Genomic DNA, 15,733 nt, shown 5'->3' with positions numbered 1-15,733 from the left:
TAGCAGGAAGTGTGCAACGAGTGTTTTATGAACTCTGCCAAGAGGGAATTAGATGGTAAAAAACTCAATGCCACTCAAAACATTTTCTTGGAAAACAGATCTTGTTAATGACCTTATTACATTTTTGGCACTGTTTACAGATCAAATAGATAAAAAGAGTACAATTTGCTTACCTTACTTCAAGTGTGATATCTTGATCAAAACCACTGCATATTTGCATGGATCTAAAATAATACTTCTCTAAGATTGAAAACCATTAGCAAATGTTAATTCATCATTGGAAAGTAATCAGAAAGGGAGCCCTTAGGAACCAGTAGTTATTGCACAATGTTAGCTACATTTCACTAATGGGAAGATTATACAAAGTCTTTGTTGAGTGAGGAATGACACAGATTTTGTGAAAGAAGATAGTTGGAGCTCTTACATAGTTATAAGCTATGAATTTTAGTGCAAGCAATTATGTAATTATATATTTGGAAAAGAGTCTGCATGCTAAACCATTTGGTATGGTTTAACCACATCATAAGTGTGGTTAACCAAAGGTGGTTGTTTACCTTTGTCTGGGATGCTGTGAAAGAATGAAAAGAATAAAATATCAAGTGGGATTAAAATAATGGCTCCAAATTTTAGCAACAGAGAAGTAGCATCCAAAACCAGCTCCATGCTTCACCAAACTAACAAGTTCCTTCTAAAGGTGAAAGCACAAGAAACTTTGAACAGACAGGTTTTTTTTATGGCTCAGATTGTAACTTCAGTTGTAACTTTACTTGCCAGTGTCACTGACTTTGTAATGCATATATATGTTTATAATCTTTATAATTATTTAAGATTTCCTGCCATGCAGTCTTATTTCACAAAACTGCACCTGTGTAAGTGAGCATGCTCTTCCTGCAGGTAAGGACCATGTTCAGTCAGCCCTGTTATATTATCTCTGAATATCTTTTAAAAGTGTTTTTTCTGCTGAATATTTGCTGGTCATGTCCATCAGCAAAACACTCACTGTGGTTAGGAAAGAAGGAAATACCTGAGGATTTTCAAGCAGAACTGTGAAAACCAGTGGAAAAAGTGCTGTTTGTCTTTTCAGCAAATAATCAGCTCAAAATCAGCTTCAACGAAGTTTTAGCTAAGCAGAACAACTTCTTAGGCAGTTGAATTTCTTTGAAAAACATTGTTTTTATGCTAAATAATGTTACTTATCAAAGATGAAATAACATAGGTAGAAAGGGAAGGATGGGCTTTGTTTTGCAGTCTTGCAAAACATTGTGATGTCTCCCAAAATGTTTGAGAAATCTGCAAAGCAGCAGAATACCCATCTCACAGTGTGAACCAAAGCTGTCATCCTTACTTCCCACTCACTTTTTTGACATCAGCTCCATTGTTCTTTCATCAAAGGATTCTTTGTAAAATTTTGAAAAACAAGGGTCCTTGAATGCATAACTTAAAAAATACAGTGCAGGTATGGAAAAGTGCTGTTATTGTACCATGAAGGAGAACACAATACTGGAACAGCACATCCAGTTCTTGTTCCACACTTTAGACAGAAGATTGCAAATGAGGAAGGGCTCAGCCAAATTTTATAGTAATTTTTAAGGTCTTGAAAGATTGAATACCTTGATGACTCCATGATCTCTGAGGGAAAGAGGTTCCTTTCAGGTTACCTGTAATTATTTAAAAAGGGAAAATATGTCTGACTGTGAAGACTGTTAATGTAAAGACTATGCAGAAAGTACAGCACTTTCTACCTAAGACAGAGATTTGTAATGAAACAATTTATGATTCCTGTAAAATTATGTGAATGAGAGGTTTATCAAATATGAACAAACTCAAGAGGAACAGAAATCTTTCTACCAATCTTTTAAAAAAGAAAGTGGAATCTTACCTAAGATACACACTTTTGTTCCAATTATCAGGTTAGGGCTTAATATAAGAACTAGTTGGTGAAATTCTAATGCTAAGAGAAACGTCCAATAATATGTGTTTTGGTATGAAGTAAGGATTTTTCCCAGAATTAGGAAATTCTGGAATTTTCTGGAACAGGCTATGCCTTTGCACATTGTAACATGACACTGACAATTGCTTTGAGTAATGGAAACATAAAAGTTCCTGAGACAGAGCAGCTCACAGAGCTGCCTGTGACAGTTCATCAATACTGAACCATCCAAGTACTTTATAAGAAGGGCTTCCTGTTAATTTGGTTTTCTTTTATTTCAGATATTTTTTTTTTTGCAATCTTCTGCCTTGAAATGACTTTACATTGCCACTTGTGCTATTAGCAGAGAACCTGATAGCAATACCCTTGGAGTAGACATATTTTAAAGGAAAGAAAATATATGGGAGTAAATGGTTGATAATAATTGCTGTTCTAAACATTGCAGCAGCACATGTCAGTACCAGCATATCAATGCCTTATTTTATTCTTTTTAATAATAACCAAATCCCAACATGGCATGATAAGTACACAAATATATTCCATCAGTAATGATAGATTTGTGCAGTTCTATAAGGTAATGGTAGATTTTAATTTTCAAATAGTTATGCCCCTAAGCAAGTGTGTCCTGATAAGCAATTTCTGTATTTTACATGTGCCTTGTTGAACTTTTCTAAGGCAAGCAGGCACTAGGAATGCTTTTTGTCAATTTTTTTGTCATGGTTTAGGGTTTTTCCTATATTTATAAAAACAAACATTGAAAACCTAGGCATGAATACAAAACTAAAACATTTTTCTGATAGCTGGGTTGTACTATTGCACATCAAAATTTTCCATATAAATAAGTAAAGCTTACAATTAATTTTAAATGAAAAATGTTGTTCCACCTTGCTATCTAATTTAGATTCAGTGTCACAAGCTAATATTAGAGTTCTCTTGCCTCTTCCTACAGGATTTGACAATGTTGGCTCCCTACTGTTACACTTAATAAGAATATCCAAGAAATGTTCTCTTGTTTTTCTTTTTTCCCCCCTTTCTACCCAGTGAATGATGAAAAATCCTTTTCTACAGAACTATCAGGAATTGTTAGTTATTTTCTATTTTCTCAATAATTGTTCGTATAGTTAATTTATTCAGATTGTTCTGACTTCTTTGTGGCTTCTGGTAAAGCTACTAGTGACTTAATTTTCTCTCTTTAAAAAAAAAAGAAAATATTTCTTCAGAGAAATCTTGATTGAAAAAAGAAAGGAACTGCACCATAGAAGTCTCTAGCTAACTCTTATTATATCTTTTCACTATAAGCCTTCATTACTAATTGTGCATTAACTTACCATTTTGCAGTAAGTGATATAAAAGACTTGGTTTTGACCCTCTCTCCTTGTAATATTTCCTTATGCATTCAGTGCAGTCTTTGTAAGAGTTCTGAGCCCTCTTCCTTGTCTGTAGGAAAATTTGTTTAGTCTTCCAGTCACAAAAAAATCAGTTTTGAAATTTTTTTGTAAATTTTGAGTGTGTGTTTTAGAGTGAACTTAGCTCTTTGTTGTGTTTTGAGATCAAGAGTTTTTGAATTATTATTCTATTTTATTAGTGTAATTCCTTATAATTTGGCTAATCCCTTTCAGCAGGAGCTCTTCATCAAATGGCTTAAGAAAACATCTTCATGACATGATTCTTAAAGCTGTATTAAGTAAACTTGGCAGCATTGCTCACTGGAGTAGTGTCTGCTTGTTTCTAGAGTGCCTGTGAGTATTTTTCATAAATATTAGGCTCAATGATTATTAAACAACCAGCCCCCTACAACTACTTTATGTAGTCCCACACAGCCCCTCACTGGCTCCTGAATCATACACAAACACAGCTGATGAATATTCATAACAAGACATTGAAAAAAAGTGTCTCCCATTTTTATTTTTAGGTCAATTAAGGGAAAACTTCTTTCATTCTTTTTTCCCCAGTCGATCTTCATTTTCTGATTAAGTGTATTTAACTTTTTGTTTAGGTGTCTGATGGTATGCTGTATGCTCTCTAAGCAGAAAAAGAAAAAAAAATAACCAGTTAGAAGGTTTTTTAGAAACCCTTCTACAAATCTGTGATTAAGTGAAAGGAAATCATAAATAAACATACACAGTGGTAGCAAAAAATTTCATAACTTTTAAGCACTCAATAAGGGATATGAAAGAGTAGTTGCTTTTTCAAGACTACCAAGTTGAGTGATGTTCTAATTCAGATGAGCCCATTTGAAGACCTAATATATAAAAGCAGAAGTCAGAAGAGTCTGGATTCTTATTTATGGTTGCTTATTTAACCTTCTAGGACTCCATACCTGCAAATTCAGTGTTGAAGTTAATTTAACCAGTTGTTTGTGACACATGCATAGTTTCAGACACTGAGATAAATTCAGTGAGAAATTTAGCTTTGAAATTCTGAATAGATAGAATCACCATTGCTGAACAAAATCTCATATAATGTGCAATTATTTGATGAACTGCTGAAGGCTCATACTTTCCTACCTTCACAAATTATGACTACAGGTTGTGGTGTGGAAGAGCAGTATTTCTATTTTTACTCATTTCATCATCCCACAATATGTAATAATCCTAAACAATGATTACTAAGGGCCATTATTACTACCTTAGAGAATATGTTTTTTCTCACATTTTAATGTCAAAAAAACTGGCATTACTTTTCTTTGAAAGGTATTGTTTGTCAGCTAATGCAGTTAGAGGACTTATTTTGAATTCAAGCAGATCTGAAATGATGAGTTATAAAATTTTTAAGAACCAGAGGACATGAACTTTGTTAGTTTTGGTGATCAGATTGTATGTTGCAATAAATAAATGGCACAAAAGGCCAGGCAGTTGCCAGAGGGCATGGCCAGTGCCTGTGTGCTGTGATTTAGTTCTCCAGAAATGCATGGTGAAATTGCACACTGCAAGTTTAGTTTTTGCAAATACCCCTGTTTTGACAACTGTCTCACAACAAAACCCAATATGATCAAGTGAATGTTTCCTGTAGGCATTTGTCAGACATAAATCTGGAAAATAAAACTGTCAGCTTATTTCACATGGAATGCCTCCCTGTGAAACAATAAAAATCCCGAGTAGGATGGAAGCTGGAACAAACCCCTGTATTGCTCTGCCTGGCTTTTCACTCTTAAAGAAATGTTGCAGCCTCATTCTTTTTGATGGATGCAGGCTCTGCTTCCTGCTACTTGGGAATCAAATAAATGCTGCCCATGGCTTACTGTTGACACTTTTCTCAGAAATTGTTGCGTAAGCCAGTTGTGGCCCCATGGATTATATTAATTAAATCTTTGAATATATCCCTAAATTAATCTTCATTCAATGTCTTATGAGACCGAGAGATCAAAACATGCTAAGCTGAGACATTTTTAAGCCCAGTTTATTTTACTGAATTTAAAAAAGATTTTGAAGGGAAACAAGTCAATCTTCACTTATAATTTGAAGACAAATGATTTCTGTAGTTGCTTTGATTTGGAGGAACCATGTATCACTGCAGAAGATACTTACCCTGTTGAATAAATAGAACCAATTTACTTGTTTTCCTTTTGATTCATTGTAATTGAGCTTAATATTTAAGTTATTCAACTGATTTATTCTAAAATATGTTTTCTAATGCACAAGAAATTTTTTGGTAAAGTAATGCCATACTAAATATTATAATTATGGAACGTACTTTTTAAGGTTTTTCTTTTTAAATTTTTCTATAGGATTTCTCTTTGAAACTGTGCCTTTAAATATGGGTCCAACTCAGGCAAAAATAACCCTAGTTGTTACTAATTAAAATTTCCATTTAGTGCAAGAAAGTAAAACTCATGCAGAAATATATTGGATCTTTCAGTACACTGTATTATCTTACTTCAACCTTGTCTCTGACTTTCCTTACCATCTTTTTCCAGCTTTAGGCATGGGTTTCTAGCCTTGGAAAACTGAAAAAAATCAGTGTTTGTTACATGTAAAACTACAGATTTTACAGCTGCAGTCCTCATGTGGTTTTTCGGGTTTCTTGGAGACTCTGGGACTGGGGATCTCTTTGTGGCCATCACTGGAGTTCCTCATGTACCTTCTTTTCTCCTTTGGAATGTGTCCTAAAGGGCTGCTTAAAATCCTGTGCAGGAGTCTGATCTTTTCTGTGAGCAAGCACAGAGGAGGAAATCTTTGCAGCAGCCTTGTTAGACCTGGCTCTGTGCAGAGATGGGCAGCTTTGCATTTGTTCTGCTTCTTCCTTGCTCTGGAAATCACAGTGGGGAGTTTTCCTCTGTGCTGCAGATTGGGAAAGCGGGATTTTGCATGATTCTGGTTCAGCTTAGGCACCCCTGTCAATTTTGGAAACTCAGACTTTCAATTCAAAATGTGGCATAGGAAAAGGTCTAATGAGTTGTTATGAGAGCTACAACATTTAACAGAATTTCAGTAATTGTTTGGGATACTCAGCCAAATATTCTGTACTATCACTGATATCTCTGATGGCAGCTGTTGACAAATGTGCAATAGTTTGTATTGCTTTTAAAATATTTACAGAAAGTCATATATGCTAAATTCTTCTACTAGATTTAAGAGATATTTTAAAATATCTTTATTCTCACTAAATATCTTAAAATATCTTTATGTGCACTACTAAAATCAGTAGAAAATATTGTTTGCATGTTTCAATATACCATTTTTAGGAAACTAAATTACAGGGTAACACTCCTAAAATTCTGTTGTTTCTTGGAAATTTTTGCGTGTACTGCTGGGAAGAGACTCCTACTGTATTGGATACCTCTTCAGATTCTGCTTGTGGATTCAATGTTCCTGAAAAGCTTTCCAACAGTTCCTTTTTTTTTGTTTTGTTAGGGTTTTTTTGTTTTTGTTTTTCTTTTTTTTTAGGTGGAATTGATGCAGTTGAGTTTCCTATAAAATTCACTCCTAAGAAACCTGGTTGCTACCACTGTCAGATTATTCTGAAGTCATCCTGTGATATTCGTGTCTATGAGATTGAGTGTGTGGTGAATGAAGACCAGGCTGATGCACAGCTTGAATTTCTAATTCCAGCTTACCAGACAGTGACTCAGGAAATTCCAATTGTAAGTTCACTCCTCTACTGCTAACTAAACTAAGGTTCAGGATTTAAAAAAAGTGGATTTCAGATCAATACTGTAAAAATTTACAGTCCTGAAATGCAGAAATGCATATTAACTTCAGGATTATTTCTCAAAGTCCATATTGTAGATAATGTAAAACCTGTTGGGAAAAATAATTTACTTCAAGTTAATTATTAGTTTGATGGACTAAATTTTGATGGTTTTCTTCTCAAAATTTTTAGTCTGTTATTTACTAATGTTATCACAATGAAAGTGAATAAAGTAGTTATTTAATCTAGGGAATAAATATAGTATTTATGAAGGAAAAAAAGAAGACATGCTGAGGAATAAAACAGAAGAACTAGATTATATACAGTTGAAAAAACATGGTAAGCATAGCCAGTATATTGTGTATAGTTTTATCATATCTACTTTGTATGAAACCCTTGGCACATGAGAAGATCAGAGAGAGAAGATGGGCGCAATATCATCCCTCTCAGAAAATTATTAGTCAAATTTTAGAGAACTTTAAAACAAAACAAGAAAAAAACCACAAAAAATATAGGGAAGGAACTTTAGGTGTGAGAAAAGGAATAAAGATTCTATAAGAGATAGAAGCAGTAAAAGATTTCCTGAGATCTGAACTAGAGTTTAGTCTGTGTACTTTTGATAGTAGAGCCACTAAGGAATAGTAGTGAGCTAATTTATAGAGAAATTATTTTGAGATTTTGTAGTCAAAAGGGTGGGGGAAGATTCAAGCAAGCAGACTGAATATCTGGGGAAAGACCATGCTGAATGCTGTGTCAAATATTGAGAGTATACAAGGAACTAGTACATCAGAAAGGAAAAAAGGAAATTAAAGGAAACCATATTATAGTGCTGTGTCTTCTTTCAAGAGTTTTAAGATATTAATAATTTATGTATTGATTTTTTTGAATGCTACATTAGCCTAAAAACAACTGATACATAACACAGAAAGGTAAAAGGATTTTCTACCTTGTTTAAACAGACACTTTCTAAACAGATTTGCATTGTTGTTCTGATGATTTATTTTTCACTTCAGAGGGTTCACTTTTTAGGAGTTAGATACTTTACATTTCTATATACACTCCTAGTTGGAGCTTCTCCATCTACCAGAACGTTTCTCATATATTTATATTTTTATTAGCAGTATTGTATTTGTCATTTAAATTTTATTAAATATTTAGTGGAAAAATATATGCTCATTGTGGAACTGAAGGTGGAGTTATTCAATCTGCTAGAAGTAGTTTCTTGAACCAAATATTTAGTGCTCAAACACTTTTTACAGACACAATCAAACTAACAGTCATAATGTGTGTTAGGTGGAACACTTGATAAATGGAGCAGATTAAATGATCAGCTGGCAGCTTAAAGCCCCACAGTGAATTAGAGACAGAAACAGAATAAGAACCCAGCAGAATCTGAGATCTGTGATTAGTTTCTTTTCGATTTTCCATGACTTTCTCAAGCATGACATGAATGTAACTCTTCCATCTCTACCTTTCAGACTCTCCAGGTACAGGTCCAATATAATTATTGGGTACCTTGGGTTGAACCACCTACAAACCTGTGAGGAGATTCTGACTCCCTTAGTATTTATTGTGTTTAAATTAATTCACTGGGCAGGCTTTGGATGAGATTTTACATTAAGCAGAGATCCTGTAGGAATTAGATGATTAATTAATTAAAGCCATTAATGAATGAGTACGTGGGAATAAAATTTAACAAATATTTTCTTTAAATTTTCTAATGTTTATTGTTGTTCTTAATAACTTTCTTTAGAAGACACTTCTAAGACAAATTCCTGCTGTGTTAGAAGGATTTGTTACAAAAGAATTTCACAATGACCATGTTTGTCAACCACATTTCTCCAGATGACAAGATTTTGTGTTAGAGATTAAGAAGAAATATTTGTGTTACATATTGATGTAATCATCACTACTGTGGATAAAGGAAACATCTGATACCAATTGTACTAGAAAACACTGGAAATAAAACAACTTAAGGGCCCAAAATTTCATGCCCTTCCTCTAGAACCTAGACCAATCCAGATGATGTTTTTCCTCAATCCCAAATTTTAAAATGTTAGATTAGCAGAGAGTGATGACCTGCCAATTTTACACCTGGTCAGCTGGTTCTCAAAGGGATAAAGCTTTTCCTGATATTGTGGAGATAAAAAAAGCATGATGGGAAAAAAAAAACAAACCCTTTTGTTGTCTTTTTTTCCTTTTTATTTTATCCTTGGCACAAGGACGTCATACTTTTTTCTTTTGTACTTTCTACCAGAGATGATGTCATTGTTATTACAGAATTGGCGACATGGTGATGGAAGGTTTTGGTAAAACTGAGACACTGCACCAACCTCAACATTCCATGCAGGCATATGTGCTCAGCTACTGGGAAATTGAACACCTAACACTGAAGCATTAATTGTACATATTAATCAAAGCTTTGATATATGGTACTGCAGATGTGGGTAGCTCTGGGTTAGCTCTGATGACCCAGGTTCTTTGTTCCTGAGAAGTTCTTAGGCAGAAACAAAAACTGAAGTATCATCTCTATTCCCTGAAACCAATCCTTTATCTCTGATGTTTGTATACAATTTTCCACGGATGAAGACCATTATAGGTCAAAAGATTACCTCTTTTTTCATAGATTACCTCTTTTTTCATAGATCAGATGAGATTAATCCTCTCTATTTGACAAGGCATGAGTTAGCTCATGAGTGACAGTTTATTTTATCTTTCAGATGAGTGTTAATTTTTTTTTCTTCAGACTGGATGTTTGGTTCTTTCAAATAGTAGGAGGCTGAATAACTTTATTTTAGTTTTACTGCTTTTAGGCAGCCTCTAAGCATGTATTGTGAAATATCCCACTTTTTTTGCCATAACCAAGCAGTCTTATGATACATCTGGGTGCAAGATAAACATGTTTCTTAAATAGGCTCAGGCTCATATTGCTCAGGATAGTAATTCTTTAAAGTAGTTTACTCTTGAAAGACCAGATTCTGAGAACACAGAATTGTAAATTCTCCTTTGGAGATGGAATTTTCAATTCATAAGACTGATCCTGCAGCATTGTAAGTGGCCAAATGAGGCAATGTATGCCAGCACACCACATCAGCACTTAAAAGGGGTGCACCAAGATTTTTTTACACATGGTATAGGAACAGAATTTTGCCAAGCATTAAGCAGCATCATAAAGATACTTGTAAATGTTTATAATGATGCTTACAAATTCCATCTTGACCATTTGCTAGATCATGCTCATGTTTTCTAATGAATATTCCTGCTGACAGTATTGCTCCTGAAAGTAGGGGTTCTGTACCTCTGGCTGCCAGGAATAACAGATTTATTATTAGCTTATTTAATTTTTAAAATACACTGCTTTAATTTTTCCCAAAGGCACTCTGAGCCAGTACTTGGAGCAAAGGAGTATTGATGCAGTGATAGCTGCAAATGAAAGCTGAAATGCACATTAAAAAATTTAAATGCATAATCTAATTTACAACTTTGATTTACATCTTTCAGAGTAATTTATCCAGTGAGGACTGGAGGTTTGAAGCAATTTTGGAAGGACAGGGTTTTCATGGCCCTCCTGCAATAAATGTGCCTGTAGGTGGAACAGTTCCATATCCACTCACATTCAAGCCCATTGCTGAGAATGTCATAATGGTAAGAGAGAAATCAGTTTCAACATTTGAAAAGGATGCTCTCACCAATACTGCTTATCGCCAGTATCCAAATTATGAAAGTGTTTAGACAGTTGCTAATATTAAAGCCTCTGCTTGAGAGAAGGAAAGGGTAAGATTTACTACTATGTGAAGTAAAAACACAAATGAACCAACTTTATAAAGGTTAAGATTAGGTATGAAAGATTTCCCCAATACATATTTTCACACCTTCTTTATTTAATTTTCCATTATATTCTTCAATTTCATTAGTTTCTATGAAATCCTTCAATTCTACAGTTATTCCATAAAAATTCTGAATTTATCACAAAAATATATGTTGTTATTCTGAATTCAAATAATAATATTAAATTGTATTTCATTACCTAAATAATTAGGTAATATTTCTCATTGCATGCCTACATCACAAAATAATTTATGTGATGAGTACTTTATTTACAATTTAAGCCACCATTTCACAGCTGCCTTTGCCATCAGAGCAATCACTATTCCAAATGTTAAAATCACAAGCAGAGCAAAGCCTATAGCTCCTTTAGCAAGAAGCTGTATTTGTGGCTTTGTCTGTGTCCCAGCTGAGAGATTTTGGCTACAAGTTGCTGTTGAAATATGTGAAATGCCAAAGATGAAAAAAAAATGTTTTTTGAAGCATGAGTAACCCTTCTACATGTGTTACCAACCAAATATAATGCAGTTTAGGTATTCAGTATTGTAAAATTATTAAAAGCCAAAAGCCCTGAATCCTTTGATGACAAATGATTATGGAGGACATTTTAGCTGAATCACAAAATCATCCAGGTTGGAAAAGACCTCTAGTCCAGCTGTCAGCCCAACACCACCATAGTTACCCCTAAACCATGTCCCAGATGCCTTATCCAGATGCCTCTTGAGATGGTGACTCCACCACTTTCCTTGGGAACTTATGTCAATGCCTAACCACTCTTCCAGTAAAAACCTCTTTCCAATGTCTAATCTGAACCTCCCCTGGCACAAATTAAGGTAATTTCCTTTCAACCTTTCACTTGAGACATAGAGAAGAGACCCATCCCCACCTCACTACGGGCTCCTTTCAGGTGTTTGTAGAGAGCAATGCAGTTCCCTTGGGTCTCCCTTTCTCCAGGCTCAACCCTGTGCTCATAGGACAGGTGGAAATAATCAATGATCAAAGTTATAATATTATATGAGAGACAAAGAGGCATGAGATCATATGTTCTTGGAGATGTTTGTTTTTCAAGAAGAAGCCAAGAAGTAGAAAACCTAGAAATGTGAAAACTTTATGTTGTTGAATTTAATGGTTTAGAAAAAATCAGAATAAAAGGTTTTGTTTCTCTGGTTTACTTCTTTGTTTAGTAATAGGTTTATTAAAGAACTAGGAAAGTCAATAGGAGCCCTTTCTTGTAAGCACTCTGAGTCACCTAGATTTGAGATAAATAAACTAAAGGAGTTGCTTTGCAGCCAAGGGGCCTTGTACAGTAATAAAACAACTTCTTTTTTTCTCCTTTCTTTGTCACAGGGAAGGCTTATTCTGAGAAATGTTACAGCTGGAACTCAGAACATCTTCAGTCTTAAGGGAATAGGGAAGAAACCTCTGCCTCAGGATTGCATTGTGATAGAGTGCCAAGTGGGAAAGGTGGCTCATAAAATCCTATGGGTGCACAATTATACCAAGAAGATGCTAAAATACAAGGTAATTTTTTTGCAATGATATGACAAATATTTTTCTGACAACGACTGATACATTATGTATTACAGTAGCAACAATTACTGTAATTGCAGATATGCTAATAAAATTCATGTGTCCGTGAGAAAATGTTCTATAGCTCATAGTATATGGATATGTTTATAGTCAGGAAATCTGTGAGATAATGTATGATTTTACTGTGTGCTTGATGGGAAAAAAGATTTCTTCATGTTTTACTCTGAGAGAGCAACACTTCTGCAATTGTTCTCTGTTCATTTGCTAATCTTTGCTTCTCCAACAATTTGAAAACGGTGGTCAAGTCCATGAGTTTTGAAATCAGACGAGGAGCCTGAGAATTACTGGGTTCCTAAAATCTTCATAAAATATTGAATATTACATGAAAAGGACAAAAATTATTGTCCTCCTAAGGGAAGGATTGCAGCATGAGCTCGCTGTACATGAATTTCTCATGGCCCAGTGGCCTGGCCCAGTTGCTGTCTATTGCCCAGCTGTTGTTTCAGGAATGCTGGAGGAAGCTGGGAATGCTTTGTGTGTTTGCTGATGGAAGAGAAAATTCAGTGGTAATCACTGGAGCTGTTGAAAGGCAATGGTTACTGAGGAGGTTAATAAAAATTCTTAAGGAATACAGTTTTATTGATTTCCTTGCTCAAGAACATATTTTTACTATTAAGTATAATAATTATTTTTCATGCTTTCCATTAGCTATATTTTATAACTCTGTTTACACAAACACACTTTCCTATTTAAAAGCACTGTTTTAGTACTGAAATAGCATAATTTTTCTAATATTTATCTTGTCTGTATGTTTAATATGGAAGTGATAAAACTATTTCTGTAGCATTCCTCACCTTCTGCACCAACGTATTGGACGCTATGACCTAGGCCAGCAGAGGCAGAATATACATTAGGGCAACAAAGATGAAATTCTGCTTTTCCTCTCAGCTGCTGAGAAATTTCTGAGCAGGAACATGTTGGATCTTGCTCATGAAAATCCATATTTGTAACTCTATCATGGCATTTAAATCTAAATTAGATAGCGTCCAGATATTATGGCCATACAGTGTTTGCCAGGATGGCTCCATCTATTGAAGCAATGCAGGGGAGTGCCAGCTAACAATTGTCAGCATCTGTAAATATATTTATTTAGTTTTTCTTCTGTGGAAGGGTTGAAAATGGGACAATTACATGCTAGAAGATAAAATCTGACTAGCTTTGTAGTGTGGACTTGCAAAATGAATCATTTTGTTCTCTGTCTTGGTGCCAGTAGGTCCAAGTGCTGCTTTATTGAAATTGAAATGTAATGATTTGACCATAAGATATAAAGAGAGATCATGTATATACCAGCAGCAATGTTCTATAAAGTAATGATAATTCATGCCAATGTGAAAATCCTTCCTTGGATATCTTCTTGCTAGTCTCCTGTTTTCCAGGTTTCCACTTTTACAGGTCAATCTACATTTAGTAAACTTTGTACATCACAGAAAGGTCCAGGTTCATATTCCTATTTTTTGACTCATTATCATCCCCAAAACAAAGTAAGAAATGAATTTTTTGGGCATCACCAGCTTTGACATTTTTATTTTCAACAGTTTAGTTTTTCAGATGTGAATGCATTTGCATTTCTGATATATTTGTACTTTTGTCTCTGGAAGAAGTGAATGTTTTTGGCAACAGAACTGTTTTTTCTGCTTTCCTATTTTGTGTGAACTCAATTTTTTTTTGTGCCAATGTAAGTGAAAGGTACAGAAATAACCAACTTCAAAATGAATACATTAAAATTATTAATTGTATGTATTTTTCAGAAATATTGCATTAAATGAATTTATGATAGTTGAACTATTCCAGGGTGAGCTCTGTGTGACTGAACTTTGATCTCCTTGAGGGTGTTCTCTGAGCCTTGAAATTTGGTTTTGTGATGTGGAGGGTTTTTTGTGCTTTTTTCATCTCTGTGAAATACTTCTCAACAATCCAACTGTGTGTGCTCTTCTAGCTCTGGGACCTTTAGGAGAGAAACAGTAAGGTCAGCTGTTTCATGCATGTGTGCATATAATAAATTACTCAGTGTGAATAATGCATTTTCTCTGTGCGAGGTTCTTAGCCAGGAGCAGTTGCAGAACACTTGGAGCAAGGTGGGCTGGAATTGCTGGAGAAGGCATGGTCACAAAGCCTGCTGGAGTCTGGAAGCTGTCCCCTCCACCAAGCAAACAGTTGTAATCACTTCCAGCACTCTCCAGCAGATGTCATGTAGTGTCTTGTGCTATTGGAATGAGCAAAGTTCATTTGCTTGCTTTTATTTCCAAAACAGTCTGCCTGTAAATCAGGATATAATCACTAAATCCAGAACATGATCACAGGTATCTGCAGTTATTAGAGGAATTTAGAAAACCTCCTCTAAGAGGGAACTGTGACCCACAGCCTTGTTGGAAATGCCAAATAAGCTTTATTTACTCAGATGTATGTAGCACAAAGGGCAACAGGAAAATGAAGTTATTCTAATTTTGTTGCTGTTGTTCATTCCATGCTGCCTGGTTACTGTAATATCTGGGTAGTCTGTGGTGAAGCAGAGCACTGGTTTTGCTTTGTTTGTGTTTCCCCTGGGAGCAGTTGCTGGCAGCCCAATAACTCCTCCTCCTGTTTAATCCAGAATCTTTGACAGTTTTCTGTATTGTGCTGTAGCTAAGTTGGTGATTAGGTAGAGGACATGTTGTCAGTCTTGGCAGACAGTGTAAAGATAATACAAGAAGTAATCATTTTGGATGTTTTTTTCATGGGATCTTTTGTAATTTTGTTGGCTAATGAATATCTTCATTATTGGATTGGTTGGTTGATGTGCCCCATACACCCTGCATTGCTGGAGTATATCCACCATATGAAGTAATTTCTCAGAGATTAACTGGGATGCACATGATATTAAAAAAAAAAAAAAACTACAAGAATTTCATTTACTGAAGTAATAAACCTCAACCTTTATCAAGAATGGTATGAGATGTGCCAGTAACTGACAAATGTAATAATTTACAGGCATGTCCATAAACAATTTACTGCATGAGGAATACTTAGCAACAAGTAATTTAGCTGAACTAATACTTGGTTAATTTTGCCTTGGAGGTCTAAATTTAGCTTCACTATTTCATTTTAATAACTGAATACATTAAACTGTAAACTTAACAAAAAACCTCATTTCATTAAAAAAAATCATGTTATATATATGCTACTCTGTTTCTCGTATTTGCTGTGTTTTTCTAATAGCCTGAGCCAAAATGAGGCTACTACTGCAAAAGTGACTATTTAAAATGAAATTTAAGTCTGGAA

At 34.8% G+C, this 15,733-nt stretch overlaps 1 protein-coding gene across 1 annotated transcript in view; it reads left to right on the top strand.

Moving 5' to 3' along the window:
• Positions 1-15,733, top strand: part of CFAP47 (cilia and flagella associated protein 47) — a 260,610-nt gene that overhangs the window by 108,468 nt on the left and 136,409 nt on the right. The window contains exons 46-48 of the mRNA XM_059466213.1: positions 6,817-7,013; positions 10,562-10,705; positions 12,233-12,406. Of these exons, the coding sequence (XP_059322196.1) occupies positions 6,817-7,013; positions 10,562-10,705; positions 12,233-12,406 (515 nt within the window). The remainder of the gene's footprint in view (positions 1-6,816; positions 7,014-10,561; positions 10,706-12,232; positions 12,407-15,733) is intronic.

Source organism: Ammospiza nelsoni, chromosome 2, assembly GCF_027579445.1.
Source record: "Ammospiza nelsoni isolate bAmmNel1 chromosome 2, bAmmNel1.pri, whole genome shotgun sequence".
NCBI lineage: Eukaryota > Metazoa > Chordata > Aves > Passeriformes > Passerellidae > Ammospiza > Ammospiza nelsoni.
The sequence above is the reverse complement of the archived record's forward strand: the minus strand, read 5'-3'. Positions and strand labels throughout refer to the sequence as shown.